The sequence below is a fragment of the Chelon labrosus genome (assembly GCF_963514085.1).
Source record: "Chelon labrosus genome assembly, chromosome: 16".
In the NCBI taxonomy this organism is placed as follows: Eukaryota; Metazoa; Chordata; class Actinopteri; order Mugiliformes; family Mugilidae; genus Chelon; species Chelon labrosus.
The window spans coordinates 4,358,497-4,378,877 of NC_140349.1; the positions used below are offsets into that span (position 1 = coordinate 4,358,497).

The 20,381-nt window shown below is 40.1% G+C and overlaps 2 protein-coding genes across 3 annotated transcripts; one reads left to right on the top strand and one right to left on the bottom strand.

Annotated features, from left to right (window-relative positions):
- Window positions 1-843: 843 nt before the first annotated feature.
- LOC311501066 (C-type lectin domain family 4 member E-like) lies at window positions 844-4,843 on the bottom strand. Its single transcript, XM_084562723.1, has 8 exons — window positions 4,739-4,843; window positions 4,536-4,613; window positions 2,153-2,275; window positions 1,911-1,979; window positions 1,725-1,781; window positions 1,408-1,562; window positions 1,190-1,314; window positions 844-1,107 (listed from the first exon to the last, which is right to left on the bottom strand). The coding sequence occupies exons 1-8, from the start codon at window positions 4,800-4,802 to the stop codon at window positions 903-905; spliced, it is 876 nt and encodes a 291-aa protein (XP_084418849.1). The 5' UTR covers window positions 4,803-4,843; the 3' UTR covers window positions 844-902.
- Window positions 4,844-5,761: 918 nt separating this feature from the next.
- On the top strand, window positions 5,762-19,786 carry ak2 (adenylate kinase 2). Of its 2 annotated transcripts, XM_084563486.1 has the most exons (7): window positions 5,763-5,965; window positions 8,129-8,254; window positions 9,326-9,436; window positions 10,185-10,279; window positions 13,240-13,312; window positions 14,701-14,920; window positions 19,522-19,786. In XM_084563486.1, the coding sequence occupies exons 1-7, from the start codon at window positions 5,867-5,869 to the stop codon at window positions 19,527-19,529; spliced, it is 732 nt and encodes a 243-aa protein (XP_084419612.1). In that variant the 5' UTR covers window positions 5,763-5,866; the 3' UTR covers window positions 19,530-19,786. The 2 variants fall into 2 exon arrangements, with proteins under 2 accessions (XP_084419611.1, XP_084419612.1); XM_084563485.1 differs by lacking the exon at window positions 19,522-19,786 and having other exon boundaries at window positions 5,762-5,965; window positions 14,701-14,961.
- Window positions 19,787-20,381: the final 595 nt, after the last annotated feature.

Sequence of the window (20,381 nt, forward strand, 5' to 3'; positions counted from 1 at the left end):
CATTTTCACTTGAGGAAGTGTTGGGCTTGCACCATGCTGCATGTTTGTTTGTTGGTTTGTTTCGGTTTGTGCAAGATTTGACTTCATGGCGGTTGCTTACTTTCCGTTGCTAAATGTTGAGTTAGACTGACGGGAAACATGAGGTTATTTTGAAACAGTTCTTATCAAACGTGTAAAAACGTGTCTTTTCTGGTCAGTTCTTCTTTTTATTTTGATGTCTTGAGGTTTTCTTTTCAGCTCCGTTTAAACAACTAACACTTGTTGACTTTCTCTAAAAGTTAAAAGTCACGTTGTTTACAGTTTACATTGTGTTATTAAAGCATTATTTTATATCCACAGACTCTTCAGTGAACACAGACCTGACGCCTCCTCTTGTCCATTTGTGTCTGAAATCTTTGGACTTTTATATCTTTTTTTTTTTTCATGTTCATTTCTATTTTCATTCATGTTTTCATAGCTGATGTTAATCACAAAATCCTCTGAAAGCTCTGAAAACACAGCAGTGAATAATCCTCTTCTACATGACTTTTTGAAAAAATTTCAAAATATCACAGAAGATATTTCAGACACCAACGAAACGTCAATAACCACAGTGTATTTGATGATTCACAGTTTATTTTACATTCATCGTGCAAGTAACTATTGCATCAGTCGTATCTAAAAGGTTTGAGTGAAATATTTCTTGTAAATTCTTAAGCTACAAAAAAGAAAGAAAAACAGAAAATGGGAGAGTTTATGAGAGAAAAGGGTTTAATATATTTTACAGATGGATATCAGACTCTAAATATTATTAAAGGCAGAGTATTTTATTTGTCTTGAAGTGAACTTAAATGTTTAAATAAAAACAGCATCGCTCCACCTTCTGTATCCTACTGAGGTTGTTTCATAAGATGAACTGAATTTTAGGGATATACACATGAAACCCGTCCAGTTGTTGCTGGTTTCTCACAAATTCTTTTATGAGGAAGTCTGCAGAATGCATCAAACCAACACTTCAGGTCAACAGCTCCTCCTCTCTCCCCCATCCTCACACAGTCCTCTCCTCCAGGATATTCATTATTGTGCCCTTTCCAGTCGTCTGGCTCCCTCTCGCCCCAAAAAGTCAAACTAAAAGAAGAAGAACAGATTCAACAACAACTGGTGACTTTGATTCTTGAAATGATCCAAAATATTTTCACAACAATCAAACCTTGTGTTCAGTGTTGAGTTGTCCGTCCACAACCATGTCCCCTCTGTCTGTGAGTCTGTCAGTCCGATCCAGAACTTGTCCTCAGCTTCTGTCATTTTGACTCTCAGTCTTCTCTCCAGGAATATCTGAAGAGGAAAAGTTGATGAAAATGACTCTATGAGACTTTTGAGATGAAGAAACATGTTGATGAAACATTAACCTGCAACAGTGTTTTATACCTGCTCCTCTCTGCTGTCTATCTTCACCAGGTCTCCTCCTTTTTTATCTCTACATTCATCTCTGCTCTGTTCCCAGGTTAATTTATCAGTGGAGAAATAATAGCACCGTCCTCCGTCTTGCTCCCAGCCTTCTTCACACACCGGACACGTCTTATCTTTAAAGAGATCACAGCAAAGACTTCAGTCAAGTGGAAGAAATCATTGTTCATAATTGGAGGCAGCAGGAGGCTCCGTCTCTCCTTTAGTTATAATCTAACTTTATCTGTCAGTCTGTTAAAGTTTCATCATCAGAGGAAAGATCTAAATCCACAACTTACTCAATCCTGGAAGTGTTGGACAAGTAGGCTGCACTGGTGGAGGTTTACATTGACTCTCTGTTACATAAAATACAAACAATGATAATAAATTATTATCAACAGTCATTTATCAGAAAAGAGAATCTTTCACATAGTTGTGTCACCAGTTCAGGTGCATTAAACACTGCTTTAATCCCCGGTGCTTACCTGTGATGTTCCTCTTTAAAGTTTCAATCTCCAGGTCTTTGAGTGTTTGTTCCTTCATCCCTTCAGACACTGATGTAAAAAGGAAGAAAAGGCCGTGCAAGTCAATCAGTACTTGTTTCAGTAATCTGAGCTGTATCAGAAATTTGTGTTATTATTTCACCATTAACCAATCTAACAAGGTTACACATCAAAGACAAATCACTGTTATAAATTCAATTCCTGAAAATAATACGAAGACTAACCGACAAAACCGAGGGCACCGAGGGCAACGAGAGCGGCTACCAGCAGAATGCTGAGAATGACTAGCGCCACTCTCTCTGAGGTGACCGTTCCTTTTTTGTTCGGCTCCGTCGGCTGGGGACCTGCTGAACAGTTAGAGACAGAGAAACTCCTCACATGCTTTTATTTTACCAAATGATCTAACATCATTAGCTTTATCCAAGGATAAGAGGAAAACAGAAAACAGAACTGTCCATCAGAATGTTTTATTCATCTCACTGGATTTCTTTCCAATACCACTTATCGCTTTTACAAGTGGGATCAAGAGTTTACAGATTTCTACCTGGGAATGTCAATTAAATAAAGATATAAAATGTAAAGTAAGTATTCATGCTGTTTAAAGTGACTGACCTCATTCAACTGAGGTGTGTGTATTCTCACAATTAGTCAAACAGAGATTCAACTGAGTGCAGTGAATGCGTCTCAAGTATCTGTAGTATAGAGACACCTGTATCTGAACACACCTATGAGTACCCTGAAGGCGTTAAAAGCTTCAGGAGCTAAGATGCATGACAATGGTTGCGCAAGTTGTTCACCAGTCTAAGACTTATGGGAAAGTGACAAAGAGAAATTAAACCTCGACCACAGTTTGCCCAAAGGCCTATAGGAGACGCCAACGTCAGCATAAAGAAGGTTTTTTTGGTCTGATGAGAAGCAAACAAAGCTTTCAGGTCAGCAGACTATAGATGCTATGTCTGGAAGTGAAGTATGGCGGTGGCAGCATCATACCAAGTTAGATAAGCCAAATTATATCGACCATTATTTTTTTTAAAAAAGCAATAAATGGGGAAAACATTTAAATGACTGACAACTTTATATTGGTAGTAATCATTTGATGTCATAAAATATTGTAAAAATATCTCAGAGGGAGCAGCACTGTATTTTTGTTGTGACGGTTCAACCACATTTTGCTTCTAATACTTTTCACTTACATTCTACTTGTGGATTGTTTTTTACTTTGCTGTACTGGTGCTCTGATAATAAGACGCCTCCTTCCTCTTACAGACACTCACAAATGTGTGACAGTTTGGCAACTTAAAGCTGATGTTAGGAGCATTTCCTTCTCGTGCATTGTTACATGTTTTTAATAAAACAATGCACATGTTTAAATGCACTTGAATAAATTTGTCTGTGTACTTGTTTCATGGCTCCTTTTGTATTTCCAATTATATCATTTAAACTGGCCCACTAAAGAAAGACAATCTTCTTATCCTTCTAATACTTGTACCTTGTATGTGCATGATTTGAATCATGATAATCAGGTGAATCTGATAATATATCCTTGTACAAACTAAATCTAAGATGCTGTGGAATAATTTGAACAGGCCAGCTGAAATTTGAGTTCAGTTACTGCAAGTACATTTGGTGTACATGTTTTTACTCTACTGCAGAATTTTGACATAACTTTATCTATAAGACACATCACACGTGACAAGTTACTGATACAACAGCGACACTGTAAAGGAATGATCATGTACCGACTAAAAAATAGGAAACAGGAGCCTTGACAAACTATTGACTAAAGCCTTTATATCTGCAACACTTCTTCATAGCAACTTCCCCATTTTATTTTTTTTATTAACTTCTTCATTCCTCGTGCCTTATTTTTCCACACTTAGCCTTCTCTCCACACCATTTCTGACTTTCAGCTTTTACTTTCATTGTTGTTGTTCGTTTATTTTATTTCTATTTTTTGTGTGTGTGTGTGTGTGTGTGTATATAGAAAATCAGGAGAGGTTAAAGAGAAGGAAATAACGACCACAGGGTGTGGTCAACGCTCATTGATGTCGGGCACTTTCTTTTAACACTGGCAGCTCCCAACCATGCTGTAATTTGCTGACAAGAGTACTGGTAGACATTTTGGTTTTGAAACCATAAAAATACCAATTTCCTCTTCGCTGCAGATTAGATTTTTCATTTATATGTTATTTCATCTTAAACTTAAACGATAAGATCAAAAGATCACTTTTTTATTATTTAACTGGACCTTTAGCATCTTATATAAAACTGGCTGTGGTTGCAAACGTATTAAATATTACATCTGGATCCATTTAGTTAAAGAACACCGACTACTGCTATGATCAGTTACTTTGCACGCAATTTGCATTTTGCACATCTCTTTATGTATTAACAGTTCTGTTTTGGGAAACAATTTAGTTGCTGTTTTGAATATTTTGTGTTTCAGATCTTGCATTTTTTTTCCAGAACAGTTTTGACTGATGAATTTGCATTTTTATATGAAGAGAATACAGATATTTTCACCTCAATATTCTTTGCTGCGTAATAAATTAAGAGGAAGATTTCAGTGTCCATCTTCCTCTTTATTTATTAGAGTCTATGACCTACCAGGTGGTTGCGCGGATGGCTGTGTTTTCGAAGTCTTGACTTCAGCATAGGTGGGCTCGTGCAATGAGGAAACTGTTTCTGCAAAAAATAAACCCAAACTGCTGCTTAGTGCTAATAAAATCTTAAAGAAAAATAAATAAATAAAAAAATAAATCAGAATTCCCATATTTAACCAGAACCATTAGATAAACAGGTGGGCTCACCTTTTGTCTTTCCATGTGATTTTGTGAACTTCACATCTGAGTACACGACTTCTGCTTCAGACATTTTACCGCTGTCTGCTCATCAGTGAGTCTGAGGAAGAAGTAAATGTGAGTTTCACAAGCATGGCAACATAAAAATAAACTCCCTGAGGTTTGGAGGAGGGCCTTAAAAAACAAACTTCCTGTCGTCCTGTTCCACATTTCAAGTCTGAACTCCTTTTTATCTCTGTTTCACTTCATTAATTCAAAATAACAGCCTATTAGTGACTAATATTCCATAACAATGAAGTGCTGACGTATTTGTTTTAGCTTTAGGATTTTGTTACACAGGAAAAAAAATATTTGAAGAAAAGACTTCTTCACCCCAAAATATAGGCCTAATATAATATAATAATAAAAAATATAATATAATATAATATAATATAATATAATATCATATAATATAGATTAAATGAGCTTCCTCAGCAATTAAACCATATGTTTCTCGCACCCAGAATGAAAGTTCAAGATCCTAAAAATGTTTCATATAAACTCACACAAAAAATCTAAATTATAAAATAATCTAAAACTAAACAACGATGATGATTTAGTTAGTTTAATATCTTAAATTACAACAGAATTTCAATATATTTCATATCTAATTGTACATTTATTTTTTTTTCTTCTTGATCAGTAGTTGTTTTCGTAAATTAACACATTTTGAATTGATGCAAATTATCGAACTTGTAATAAAATATTATTTAGACATCGTAAAAGTAGAAAAACGAAACAGAGCACGTTTTGAATACCAAAATAAATTTAGGATATTTATAATAAACAATTAAAAAAATAAAAAGCAAACATTTCTGCAAGCTACATATTTTAATATTCAGAATTAAAACTCCGTTCGGAAGTTACACAACACGGAAGTTTGAGATTTCTGTCCAATCAACGCGCATATATTTTGATCGATCTTTCTAACAGCCAATAAAAAGCCGTTATTCTCGCTAAGAGGGCGGGGTTTAGGCGTTATAGCAAAAAAATGAGGAGGTTGTACTTCCTTTCCCGACCAACTTGGTTGAAGTGTCACCAGGACGACACTGACAGACTTTAGCAAAGTTTCTGTCACGGTGCTCTGCCGCTCTTGACATGGCCCCCAGCACGCAGCTGAAGGAGGCGATAGCCGATGTGCAGGACGGCATCCGTGCCATCCTGCTCGGACCCCCCGGAGCCGGGAAGGGGACTCAGGTGAGGCAGCCGAGCTAACGAAGCTAGCCGTTAGCCGTTAGCCTGGAGAACCGCTAGTGTTAAAAGCATGGTCGGTATCAGTGCAGGCTAATGCTAATGCTAGCTTAAACCTTGTCCTAGGTGTCATTACATATTTCTTGAGTTGGATATTAAGGATTTTCCTCTTTTATTATGAAGTTTAAACCAATATTAGCTCAACAGCGAGTATCTGACATGCTAACTAACATGTATGCAACATATGTGCTTTAGCTTTACAATGAAATAAAAACCTAAACTTGTACAAAAATCAAGTTTAGCTCCTCTCACCAGTTATAGTTTCATTTTTAAACTTGCAGGCTACATTATACGTTTCTAAATTAATGTTTAACCGATGGACTGATTCTAAAGGTCATTTATTTTTTTTGCATAAGTAATGAAGTAACTGATATAAACGAGTCATATATATATATATATATATATATAAAAAAGACAGAAACTGTGCAAACCCATCATTTTCTAAAGCTGTAAATACAAATACTTAATTTCTCTGTTTGCTAGAAATAATAATCTGTGTATCTGTAGTTTATCCCTAGTGTTGTTGACATATTTATTAATTGTTCAGATCATTTACCAGAGGGAAAAAAAAGTAGTGATAGCTGCTAAAATGTGTTTTATAAATTAAAATAAAGGCAAGTCTTTGGGTTTCCTAACATTATTCAATCATTAATCAATAAAACGATCTTTAGATTGATTGAAAATAAATGGATAATCATAAACTGTCAATTTTTATTGTTGCAGCAGCAGCAGCAATGTACAGGCACTCAGTATGTTATACAGTACATAATCTATGATGACAGAGAAATCTATACAGAAAATATTCACAAGAAATATAAAATGTTTTTAATTTCATTTCATTTTTAATATTATATATACACTAGCCAAACCCACTATGTGCAAGATGTACCAGTTGAATGAGTCCATACTCATCTGTCACACACAGATGAGGAGTTGTACACACTGATGACTCGTGGCAGGATAGATTTCCTGTAGTGGTTCTTGAGACAGTGAAGTTTTTGGAGCCTTTAGGAGAAGGTGCTTGGTTGTGTGTCTGGTTCATGGTGGAGAGGGTGGTCAGGGTTATCCATGATCAGTAACAGTTAGTTCAGTGTCCTCCTCTCCACCACCGCTTCAGAAGTCTCCGGTCCGCAGCCAAATAATCATTACAGCTATGTTTTGTTTAGTTTGTTAAATTCAGTGTCTTTGGGCTCTAAATTTTTATTTATTTTTTGCTTTTTTTCCCTAAGATTTTATTTGGTAATACTTGCATCTGGTTTTCTAGAGAATCTCTTACTCACATCTTACAATACCTGTACACCTTGTTAGGGAGCCTGTGGCAGTGAGCACAACGGCATGGCCTGTAGTGTGTGACAGCAGGATGGATGTGAGAATACATATATGTCTAAGAGCTCAGGTGGACTTTAACCAGTATTTGTTCTGGTCAAACCAGTAATACAGGTAAAAATTCTCAGCTTGTTTCCTAAGAATGCGTTTAACTTGAGATGTTATCTTTAATCATTTAATCTCTCTATTACAGTATAAATCAATCCACAAATCCCTGCAACACATTTACAGTTGAGAGGTAAAGAATGGTGTGAAGGACAGTGGGTCCATAGTTATGAACTGCTTGCAAGAATCCAGTTTCACGGTTACGTAATTCAGACTGATGTGTGTTGCGGTCTTGTAATAGGCCAGTTGTCTTGGACGATATGTCAAAATGACCTCCGTCAGTGTGTCCTCTGGTGTCTCTGCTCTGTAGCACAGATCACATGTGTGGAAGAGTCCAGGCACGTGCTGTCACAATGCATCCATGTGTTCAGTCTCTGGTTTCTTGGACCAAGTGTTGTAATTGGGTCTGAGTGCTCTTGTTACCTCTCAGTTTCGAGAGATGAGTTCATTAGAGCCGAAACAATGAGCTAGTTATATTCATTAAATAGATTTTAGAGCAGAAATGTTTTTATGCTGTTCTTTATCTTGTTGGGTTACAACAGATCTGCAAGTTCTTTGGTCTTTTAGCCAAAATACACCGGCCAGCAGTGACGAACAGTGAGCTCATCAAAGTTTGAACCCAACAGCCTCGTCCATGGTGATGATTTGAAGGTTAACGATCTGTCCTTCACCCTGCAGGCCCCTCGGCTAGCGGAGAAGTACTGCGTTTGCCACCTGGCCACTGGAGACATGCTGAGAGCCATGGTGGCTTCAGGCTCCGAGCTCGGCAAGAGGCTGAAGCAGACGATGGACTCTGGCAAGCTGGTAACATTTCTGCTCACTGCTTCTCATGATCTGTGTTTTTCTTTCTCTGTTCTTTCCTCCCCTCTGAGTTGACTGCACAGCTGTTTGTTCAGTCTCAAGTGACGTCTCTTGTTTTGTTTGTCTTCAAATAACATTTACATCCTGCGAAATGTTCCTTCATTCATTCCTTCAGGTCAGACTTCAATGAACTAAAATAATTAAGATATCTGCATGAAACAATCAGTTGATGTTTTCTGTTACTGAATCATTGTGCTGTTTTTAACTTTGAGGAGACAATCCAACACATTACTGACCTTTTTTTGTCTTAAAACTTAAATGTGCCCGTGGCAGGGCTGCAGTTTTTAGCTTTAACTAAATTAGTGATGATAATGTTGAATATTAGATATTAAGAGCCTCCAGAGAAATAATCTGTGGCACTGATTCTCCCCTCAGGTGTGATTAAAGTACAGCTAAAAGATGCCAGTGAAATGCAAACTCTTGCATGTTCTGTTATTATCACGTCGACCCAAACTGTAGTTTGATAAATCAGAGGGCGCTCCGTGCACCAGTAAATCCAATTAATGACGATTTAATTATTTAAATTTATTGCCAGTCCTAATAGAAATATGACATTTCTGTTAGTTTCATCCAGATGTTTTCATACAGGTGACTTAAAACTACTTTAACTACAACATAACCAATAATAGTATTAGAAGTAATGCATATTATTAGAAATGCATCTCAGCACCAACTGTTAACACATTGATCACAATTAACAAAGCCTTCATGAAGGCAGGGCTTACTTCATGGCTGCTGCATTAGTTTTAGCTAGGTGTACCTAATAAAGTGGAAACTCGGATTCTATGGCTGTAATTTTGTGGAGTCTTGTACCGAAGTGGCTAAATTAAGACGTCTCTTTTGTTGCCACAACAATAACACGCTGCCTTTCTGCACCTTCATGTAGTTTCTGCTGCTGTGTTTGCTCATATTTACGTACATCCAAGTCTGCTTTGTGTGTTAAAGGTCACAGTGTCGCTGCAGGAAGAAACAGGCGGATGAGGTTTTTTCTTTTTTTATTTATTTATCCTGCAGGTCAGCGATGAGATGGTCGTGGAGCTCATCGAGAAGAACTTGGACACACCGGCCTGCAAGAAGGGATTCTTGTTGGACGGATTCCCTCGAACGGTCAAACAAGCAGAAATGGTTAGGATGAATTCATTTCATTGAGTTTATTTATTGTGTGAAACATACTTTGAATAGAATAAAGAGAGTTTAATAATCCAGCAGTTACAACTTAATGTACGTTTTGGTGTATGTGTAGATTAAATAAAACCAGATCTAAGATAACTAAGGAGCTTTAGAGGTGAAGGTAGGTGTGTTTTTTAGCTCTTTATATTTAACCCATATCCTGGCTCTAGCTTCTTCTTCTCTTCAAACTCTTAGCAATAATAACATTCATTTTAATACACACAATTTCAAGCCATTCAAACTTGTGTCGGCTTTTAGTTTTTAGGTTGAGGGTGGCCTCTTGGATGTTTGAAGTTATTTTTGTTTAGCACAGCACATTACTTACAATTCTTAACTTGTTAAATATTTTTCTAAATCCTCACAGACAATTGTAATTTCTTTAATGGTGACTATATTTTCAGATAATGGGTCCCAGTGGTGTCAGAGTAGCAAAAACATGTCTTCTTTTTCCTCTCAAAATAAACTTACTTCATAGTTTTCATAGAGTTTTATAATCTACAAGATGTCTAAAGATCATTCTTTCACACTACTCAGTTTGAAAAATGTAAGTTTGAAAAGAAATCCTCAACACTTCTGATTAAATAAACTTAAATATATCCTTTTTCCAACAATAATCTTGTCAAAGTAAAGAAAGCGTTTTGTGCTGCTCAGTAGATATTATTCTTACTAGATGTTTGACCTCCTCTTCGTTTGTCTCCTCCAGCTGGACGACTTGTTGGACAAGAGGCACGAGAAGCTGGACTCTGTGATCGAGTTCTCCGTCGACGATTCTCTGCTGGTCCGCAGGATCTGTGGCAGGTAGGAGCCGACGAGAGAGAGAGAGAGAGAAATAAGCGGAGAATTGATTATTTAAGATCAGAGACGGGATTGAACCGGTTTAATTTCCCAGGCAGGTAGCCGGTGAAACAGAGGTTGGTGAATTTCCCTTGACCGAGAAGCTCCTCATTCTGTCTGCGTTTTAAAGCCACTTGGGCAGGTAGAAAGATTCATGTGGACAGAAGAGCCTGGGACAGTGAGATAATGTTGGAGAGAAGTGGAGCGTGAAAGCATGCAATTAACAGAGGAGGTGGCCTGGAGGGGTTTGAGCGTCCTGCAGCGGGAAGGTCACAGATTGAATCCTTAAAAAAAAAAAAAAAAAAAAAAAAAGATGATGAAGTGTAGTGAATGCCAAAGCAGCTCAGCGCCTGGTTCTACTTTAAACTGCTAAATGATACTTTCAGTGAATCTCCAAAGGGACAAGAGCGTTTGTATAAGACAGAATTATCACTTGACTCAGCAGTTCCCTTCAGCTCCACAGAGAGTTTGATCTCAGTGTGTTTGCTTCACACAGTTTTCCTCTCATATCAGACTTTTCTTATCAGTGTCGTATGAGTGAAAAGCACTAAAAACCATCTGTGTACACAACCTGACGACACAAAATGATAAAACATTAGGCACGTAGTTGGCGGGGCGTAGCGGCTCATTTAGCAGCTGATGATCCAAACATTTCCTTAATTAGCTCACGACCAAAAACAGCAAACACGTCGAACGAGTCGATTGAACATGATCGGACACGTCTTTTATCTTCGTCTCATCTGAACGTTCATACACACAAATAACTTCTAAAGAACTTAATCATCTGAACAAATACACTGTTGAGAAACTGATCAGCTCTGTACGAAGATTTTTAGCTCTTCATAGCTTCCTAGCCTCCCAGCTAACAGTTGCTCTTCCTGGTTTCCCCTTTGAATGATTAAAACAGTTCACTGTTACCTGCTGGTATGAAGAGTTATTTCGTTTTATGAATGCACAGACTGTATGTGCCAACTGGTCTTCGTGGTGTGTTCAAGTACACCACTTTGGCACTTGAACACACCTCATTCCATATCTGTTGCATGTGTAACTTGGCCGTTGTATCAGCATAAACTTTAATGATGCTAATGTAAATGTTTAGTTTGCAGCGTATTTCTGCTGCTAAAAACAAATGAATTTGTCCTAAATTTGACCTTGTGTCATGGCGTTTATTACTTCTGTTTTGGAGGCTGTTGCCTAGCGTCAAAGCTGCCAAAAACTGAAGAAGAAGAAGCAAATGAATGTGACTAAACACTTCTGCTGTGTGGAAGAACTGTTCTCTGGAAAATGAAGTCAGACAGAAATTTGTAAATGGTGCAGTGTGGATGTTTAGAGGTGGTGGAATGAGATCATCATTCAATAAGTTGATTCAGCACCTACAAAAAAAAAAATCACAAAACAGAATCTGTGGCGTCCACTCAGTCAAGGGCTGCTCCCACACATCAACAACAACGACACACTGAACGTTTAAAAGAAGAGAAAAGTTTTCTGGAGACGGCGTCAAGGAGAAATATCTTCCAGAGAGGGTTAGGGAGTTTATGGCAGCGTTGGATGACCAGAACATTTCTGGGGTAGAGAACACAAGATGTCTGTGAAGGTTCTCAGTCATCCAGGTCATGGTATATCCAAAAAAGGGTTCAAAAAAGGCAACTGGACTTGTCGATTTTTAGAGAAGACGTTTCACCACTCATCCGAGTAGCTTTTACAGTTCAGTTCTGAACTGAACTAAACTGAAGAAGCTACTCGGATGAGTGGTGAAACGTCTTCTCTAAAAATCTTCTTCTTCTTCTTCTGAACTGAACTGAACTGAACTGAAGAAGCTACTCGGATGAGTGGTGAAACGTCTTCTCAAGTTCTCAAGTCCTTCTACAAGTCCAGTTGCCTTTTTTGAACCCTTTTTTGGATAGAGAACACAAGGTACCAGCTACCCTCTCCACACTACATTAACTTTGACAGAAAGATTTATTGGACTGAATCCAGTCGACTCTAGGAGAAGACAAGAAAAGACTTTAAGAATCTAGAGGGGAGGAACTTCAGAGGAAGATCAGATAAGAGTATAAAAAAAAGAACTTGATGGGGACATCCCTAAAATTGTTGTCTCCTCAAATCAGGAGCTCCTCAGGACAGTGTGAATTTCAGCCAACATACAATAATCTCACAAGCTCTTCACTGTGACCCTATGGCCAATAGATTTCAGCAGAATTCTTGGGCATGCTTGCGGTGAAACGTTTACACAATTTACTGCCGAACAGTGAACATGCAAATTTTATGCCACGGTCACATTTAACCACAAACCAACAGGCGATGGTCGTTGTGCCATCGAGTTATTTTGGTGCCAAGTTGCTTCAGTCACGTTGCGAAAGATGCCCAGTGAGTTTGCTTTGTGCTGTTTTCTGCTCTGATCTGATATCTGTTTATTTAAGCTGTAACTGTTCACACTGTAAGTGAGAAAGGAAGCGAAAAGATGGCTGACGATGGTGAAAAGATTGGTTTCTTAGTGTGTTTTGCAGTGCATCAAATAAAACCAACTGTAACAGGTTGTGCTCTGATTAGAATCTGACCCACAAGAGGCGGACGTGTTTTCAGAGACCTTTATCTGAACCTGTGTGAAGGCTTTAGAAAGTGTGAAAGCTTCTACTTTAAGGCCGCAGTCAGAAACTAGAACTGAATAGAAAGCGCAGTTAGTTTACAGAGAGCCATCAGTCTGTCAGCGGGGGTCCTTTGTGAGGAGGAGGCCGGCTGCCAGCGTTTCAAACCCAAGTAGGGCAAGGGCATCATGTGGGAGGCGAAAAGGACAGTCAAGTAGTTTCGGTGAGTCACGGTGGCTGTCGAACCCTCATCCATCCGTCCTCCTCCCCCCTCTGATTCCTTTCCTGTCCTTGTCCTCTCCTCCCCTTCCTCTAAACGTCTCCCTTCTGTTTCCCCAGACTAATTCATCAGCCGAGTGGCCGCTCCTACCACGAGGAGTTCAACCCCCCCAAAGAGCCCATGAAGGATGACGTAAGTAGTTTTCGCTGTCAGCCCACTCAGGAACCATTTCAGGACTAAGCTGCCTCTTAACCTGAACCAGCAGCTTTAAGTGTTCACAAGCATTCATGACGTTTAACCTGTATTAGTTTCAGGTTCAAAGATTATATTTAAAACCCTCACACAGCTGAGATTGAGCAACCGTTACTTAACGTCATCTAGCTTGCGTTGCCTAGGTAACCCTCTGTTTTTCTCAGTGAGGCACAACATAAAAATATTGGTGGTGTGTTTACGGAACTTGCTCTTCTTTCCTTTCTTTGCTCTGTATTAGAAAAGAAAATGCCATCGACGCGGCCTGTGCTCTGCCCCTCCTGGACGCTGATCACCTGATGTTTACGCCACGCACAGCAAACATGCTCAGAGAGAATGAATTTATTCCAACCAGTGTTTACACGGTTATTAGGAGCTAATGTGTAACTATTTAACAGATTATGAAAGGTTTACACCGCCCCTCTCAGTCTGGAACTTCCTTCAGGTCACTCTGTCCTGACTGAGTTTGTTACACGAGGCGTTTTTATCCTGATTATTAGTGGCGTTCTAGTGTCCACGCAAACCAGGCTACTGATGGCGAGGAGACGGCGTTTTAATGAGGATCAGTCACTTGATACTCGATCTGATTTACGAGGTCCGTTTTGGCGTCGATACCGTTTCCAGCAGATCAGATGAGATCATTTCCAGCTTAGTGCGCCTCACTCGTTGTGTCCAAGTGGCTCGTCTGCAAACAAAGCTCCACTCGCAGTGACACACAATCCACCTGGCACGGAAAGTGGAGGCTGTGAAGTGGCCAGACTTCCAAAAGCTTTTGTTGTGTTGACTAACAGAACCGACTGCTTTCAGAACATGCACGAGAGGAGGAAAGGAGGAGGGATGAAGAGTCAGTTGTTGTACAGAAACTGAAGCGTGCTGAGCTGATTAGATGCTTTTACCATTTTAGGAAGCGTATCTGTATTAGGGATGCACCGAAAATTTTCGTCCGAAAACCGAAAATGCACTTTTGGGCCATTTTCGGACAAAAATTGCTGCGGTTGTTGCTTGCATCATCACAACATCCTGTTTCAGCTGTGTTCTTTCGGTGATAAATTGCCAGAAAGGGCATTTTCGACTGAAAATGCACTTTCGGGCAATTTTCAGTCGAAAATTGCTGCGGCTGTTGCTTGCACGTGTTGTTTCGGCGATAAATTTCCGGCACTTTCGGGTTTTCGGTCGAAAATTTTCAGACTTTTATCACCGAAACAACACGTACAAGCAACAGCCGCAGCAATTTTCGACCGAATATTGCCCGAAAGTGCATTTTCGGTTTTCGGCCGAAAAATTTCGGTGCATCCCTAATCTGTATCATGTGTTTTGTTTTTTGCTCCCAGCTGACAGGTGAGCCGCTGATCCGCCGCAGCGACGACAACGAGACGACGCTGCGCTCCCGCCTGGACGCCTACCACCGGCAGACCGTCCCTCTGGTGCAGTACTACAGCGCCAGGGGCCTGCACAAGGCCGTGGACGCCGCCCAAAGCCCAAATGTCGTCTTCGCCTCCATCATGGCGGCGTTCTCCGCTGCCACGGAAGTCCGCGCCCGCGCCGCCGCCTGTAAAGACCAAGTGTTCTTCATTTAAAGCTTCCTTCCTTCTCGTAGCCCCTCCGCCTGGCTCCTTTCCCCTCACTGGTGGGAGATTACACAAGAGTTGATCAAGTGTCAGAGCGGCAACAAAATGTAACTTTACGGAAGATGGAGACTCAAAAAAAAATTGTGCAACGTTCCGGCAGTGGGATCATTGTCATAGCATCAGAAGGGATTTCAAATTTTATGTTTTGTTTCTCCTCATCACAGAATCTAGTGTGAAAGAGAAGAATGTAGAAGTGATGGAGGAGGGAGGTTTAAAAGGGTTTGACATTTAGCAACCGGAGTGCTGTTCGTGTCTCTAAAAAAAAAAAACGCTTGTCACCACAAGGTGTTAGGAAATATTGACGTTGGTTGCATAATTGTTTGCCTTTGCTGGACACATTTGCTCTTGTTTAATCGTTTACTTTCCTCTTTTTCTTTTCCTTCGTCTGTCTTTTTAATCCCTTGTTCTTACAGTAGATCTCCTGTTTTTCCTGTCCACCTGTATTTCCTCCTCCTACTTTCCCTAAACCTGAAATGCTTTGGAAGCGTCAGACCTGTCAGTCTTTAATTTGTAGCCCTGAAAGAACCAAAGCTCTTGGATTTCAAGGGATGTTCTAAAACTTGCTGTTCAGATTGAAAATAACTCAATCCTGAAAAGTTAGAGGCTGGAAGAAACAAACAAACATGGGACTGATCAAATGCTAATTGATTGAACTAAAATCCAAAAGCATTTAAGTAAAGAGATGACAGAGGTTTTCAGACTGGAGCTTGCCTCCTCAGCGGGGGTGTAGGGGAGATACGAGGCACCGACGACGTTTGACGTGAAAGTCTCAGGTGTTTGCCAGAGTTGTAGAAACAGTTCTAGCTGTAGATTGCCCCCGCTGCTTTGACGCACATCTCAAGTAGGCAATTAAGCTACTTTAAAGCCCTCGATGCCCATTTGCTGCAGCTTGCGTCAACACGTCGTACTTCTTCTGAGTCATAGCCCAGTCAAGTCCGAACACACAGGCACGAGAAATACATATTTACATTTGGTACTTGCGAAGAATGTCCATGTCTCTGTGTCGGTCAGTGTCAATAATAAATCCACTTAGGAAAAACAGAATTAAAGCTCCTCACAGGCTGTAACGCGCCAAAGCTGATTGGTTGTTGGCTGGTGTCGAGCTCTGTCTGATTACCTGTAGTTTTGGCAGCTTTTTGTCTGATTGAATCGTTGGTGGAGCGTCTGTGAGAGAAATTATTTTGATTAGCTTTGCAAAGTTTAAAGGGCAGACAGAGAAGGATCTTCATGTTTTTCATCCTTATTTAAACTGAGCATTCAAACATGAATAATTTCTCAGTGTGATCAGCTAGAATGAATAAACTGTAGACCAATTGATCAGCATGATTCAGGGGAGACCAGCTCTGTACAACAGTTTGTAGCTTTTCTTGGCTTCCTTGTTAATCGCACCAAGACTACAGTTGCCTTCTGGTATGTAGATTTATTTCCTTTATGCCCAGAATATAAACTGATGAAACTTTTGGACCTGGCATTCATTGGTGTGGATGTTACTTAGACATGTAGCACCCACCTAGACCAGACCAGGCACTCCCACCCCATAGCAATGACACTCCTTGATGGCAGCAGGATGCAGCCTGACACAGACACATGAAGAACAGCTCAAGGTGTTGACCTGGCCTCCAAATTCACTAGATCCCAAACTGATAAAGTATCTGTGGGATGATCCACAGAGGCCCCTCCCCTCAAAGACCCCCACAGGACACCCTCTGAAGGCCCATGTCCGTTCTCTGATGAGTGACCACAAGAGAGACCTAGGAAATATTAGGAAGGTGGTCACAATGTTATGCCTGATCGGTGTCTGTTTGTTTTCAGACACGGGCGAAGTGAGGCAGCGTCAAAGTTTGTTTAGTCTCAGTAATCCAGTGATTGTTGTGTGTGTGTGTGTTTACTTCAGTAGATTACACTTCAGCGGACAAGTGTCAAGCTTTCGACTCTAAGTTGAACCCAGTGTCAAAACGGCAACAACCCCAATTTACATAAAGTCCCAGATATCACACATCCTTCCCTTTTTTGGTTTTGCCATTACCCCAGTTTGTATGTCCAAATATATAAGGTGCTGTTTCTTCCTTTTGCTTTTGCTCTCTTGAACTCAGATCACTCTTTGAGATGCATTAAAAAAGACGGTAGTGGCTACTGACATGTTTAACTGTTAAATCAAAATAACATGTCAAAGTGGATCTGACTGTACAGTGGTTTTGCTGAAGTAGCAGGGTCCTTGTTTTAAACTGTGTGACCTCATCTCCCTTTGTCTCGGTTCCTGTCAATGGCTCTGCGGCGTGTTTTTTTTTTTTTTTTTGTTACAACACGATGTTGTCATTTTCCTTCCGGTTATGTGTGTGATTTCTTGTTTTATTAAATCGTGCCGTTTTCTGAGAATTGGGAGTTTTCAGCGGAATTAACACGTGTGATTCTCTAACTAATGCACACGAGGCCCGTTCCTCTTTAGTGAACTCTGTAGCGTACGACTGTTTTTGGTTCCTTAAATGAAAAGAGGAAGTCTACGCTTTAAGATATCTTTAGTAAAACCGAAGAAGGGCTTTTGCGCGTTGGGCAATAATTTACATTATTTCACACATCTACAGCTCGCCCTCACCTCCCTATTTAACTGTCTGGCCTTCAGCATTAATATTCATGCTTTCATAGAGTCGGGTAGAGGCCAAGAACGGAGCTAAAACAAAGTGAATGTCGGTCTCACATTAACCAGGATGCAGCCTCTGAACGGTGGTCAGTGTTGTGGTGCCAGCTTGTTCCTGCTGCCCTGAAGTGGCCAGAAGAATAAAGTCTGGCAGTGTGGTCATGAAGTACCACGGTCTTATGATCTTGTGTTGAGATACAGCAGCAAGGGTTTGTAATGAGGCGTTGACACATCCTTCCCTATTGAGGTGAGGTTTAATAATTGTTTTGATTGCTCACTGTGAAAGGATAAAGTCTAGACTTGACGCCATTATATCTGATATCTTTATGATGACAGTGTAAAGAAGACAGAGTGGTGACTTTTTAACCTTCATTATCACCTAAATCTGCAGCCCTTACTGTTAATATCCGTGACGGGAGTTTCAGCTTGTTTAATTGTGAGGCTTAAATCACATATCTGAAGCAGCTGAAGAGACGGATACGACCTTAAAGACTTGGTAGAGACTGAAAACGCAGCTAAAACGGAGTGAGTGTTGGTCTCACATTCACCAGGAGGCATCGTCTGGATGAATGAGTGACACTGGCTGAATAAAAGGTGATGGTAATGGAAGCTGCTGCCCCCAAGTGGCCAGCAAAATCACAGGAGGGTTAAAATGACCATGAATTTACCCTCAATTGCCAGTTTATTAGGTACACTAGTGAAGACAGATTCATTCTGAGGTAAGAGTCCTGCACTAAATCCTCCTTCGTGACTGTTTTAATGCTCAATAGATGCTGAAATGGAATCAGAAAGGTGGTGATTCAGTGTTTAACTCTAACCCGCTAACTGAAAAGGGGTTGTCAAATTAATAGGAACACGTGTTCACAGCCTCCGCAATGAAAACACGGTTGAATTAACAGTTAATATTTTAAACTAATGCTGAAGATGTGGTGGTTTAACTCAGGCAAGTGAGTGCGTGATGTTAGATTGTGAAGTGTGTTTGTTTTAAAATGTCCTCATCAGTGTTCAGAGGCCAGCTGGATAAGTTTTACGTTTGTGTCTGTGAGGTTTTGTGATAACGTAGGTGTAGGGCCTTGATATTTCAAACCTTCAGAGTAAAGTTATCCACTTTTATTTCTGCAGCTTCCAAATACGTCTTTACCTTTTTTTTTTTTCCAGTTGGTTTCACGCCAGCGTATTCAAATCCCAGCATGTTTTCAGTGGTGTAATCTAAGAAACTTGACGATGAAGACATCTGCATGCTGAACAGATGTTTCCAAGGAATTAGATTTAATACCGTAATTAGCAGCGTGGGAGTTTTCCTTCTTAAACCTCTGGCTGTGATGGATTTGTCCTTGACTCCTCTGTTCCTCCTCCTCTGTTCCTCCTCCTCTGTTCCTCCTCCTCCACCTCTCCAATTCCTCCTCTGCTCTGTAGTCACCTGGTGTGTTGTGTTCAGTGGAAATCTCTTGCATGCAGACTGCATTACCGACTCTCTCCCTTTGAATGCTGATGTGTTTCCTTCCTCTCTGGGCTCTTACGATGGAGGAAAAAAAAAAAAAAGAACTGTGGCAGATGTTCCTCAGCCCCACGGGACAGATTTCATCACAATGAGACAATTTCACGCCAAATTTATTTTAATATTCTGTGATTCCTCTTTTTATTTATTTGGCACGTTTGAAAACTGTGAATGTATATTTCTAACCGGACCGAATGCCTTGCTCTTTGATCTGTTTGACTTTCGATTGTGTGCACACACAAGTAAAGACTGGCAGCTTTTACTCCATCACGTCTGACAGTTACAGCTTTTAAATTACCAAGAAAGTGTTATTAGTCAGGGCTTGTTGGAAGTTCTCTGTAATCCACCCTTCGTTTTTCTCCCCCCCCCCCCCCCCTCCTTTTTCTTCCAGCTGGTTGATGCCTGAGCTGCTCCATTCCCACTGAGACGAAGGATTGGAGCTCGGGTGGGCGGACAGACGCAGGGGAGGGTCAGACAGTAGAGGGGATTCTTTAGACCTCATGAGTCCTGCTCTTATTTTGGGGGGCGAGTGAGAGGCTCCTCTTTTGAGTCAGCACATTTCTATTCCACGTAGATGAAGACTGGAACAAACAAAGCCATCTTATTTTTCATCATGTCCCCCCCCTTCCAATAAACCTCCTGCTTTTCTACAATCATCACATTTTGTGCTTTTTATTTGTTCACTCGACTCTGCAACATGTTGACTATGGATTTAGCACTTTCGCTGTAAAATTATGAAATGATTTTGTTCATGTTTGGAAAAAGAAGAGGGATCGGTTTTGTTTTAGTCCAAAGATGGTGAAGATACAAAGCTCTTTATGGCTCCAAACTTCTGTGCAAAGGTCAGCGTGTCAGCTGCTTTTTAGTTTATACAGTTACTTGGAATTGTTGTAAATACGTGTTTCATCCAACAAACAATCAGAAAAATCCTGTGGAAGGGGAGAAATGATTTGTTGAGAAGCTGAAATGTTTTGTCTTTCCACTGAACGGATGACGTGAGGCTGCATCTGCAGTTTTCCTGTCGGGAAATAAAAATGGAAACTATAACAGCCCTTCCGTCAACTTTAAAATATTCAAATCCCAACATGTTTTCAAAGGCATAATCTAAAAAAAAACAAAAAAAAAAAACTAGATAATAACACCTGCGCTTTCAATGGATGCTTCCACAGAAGGAGATCTGTTACAATGATCAGCAGAGTGGGAGTTTTTCTTCTTAATCCTCTGGCTTTAGTGGATCTGTCCTCGACTCCT

Excerpts from the sequence above, each read along its gene's own strand:
- LOC311501066 (XM_084562723.1), bottom strand. The coding sequence starts at position 4,802 with ATGTCTGAAGCAGAAGTCGTGTACTCAGATGTGAAGTTCACAAAATCA. Across the intron at positions 4,614-4,738 it reads ATCACATGGAAAGACAAAAG|AAACAGTTTCCTCATTGCAC; the intron begins GTGAGCCCACCT and ends TATTTTTTGCAG. Across the intron at positions 2,276-4,535 it reads GCCATCCGCGCAACCACCTG|CAGGTCCCCAGCCGACGGAG; the intron begins GTAGGTCATAGA and ends CTAACTGTTCAG.
- ak2 (XM_084563485.1), top strand. The coding sequence starts at position 5,867 with ATGGCCCCCAGCACGCAGCTGAAGGAGGCGATAGCCGATGTGCAGGAC. Across the intron at positions 9,437-10,184 it reads CGGTCAAACAAGCAGAAATG|CTGGACGACTTGTTGGACAA; the intron begins GTTAGGATGAAT and ends TGTCTCCTCCAG. Across the intron at positions 13,313-14,700 it reads AAGAGCCCATGAAGGATGAC|CTGACAGGTGAGCCGCTGAT; the intron begins GTAAGTAGTTTT and ends TTTTGCTCCCAG.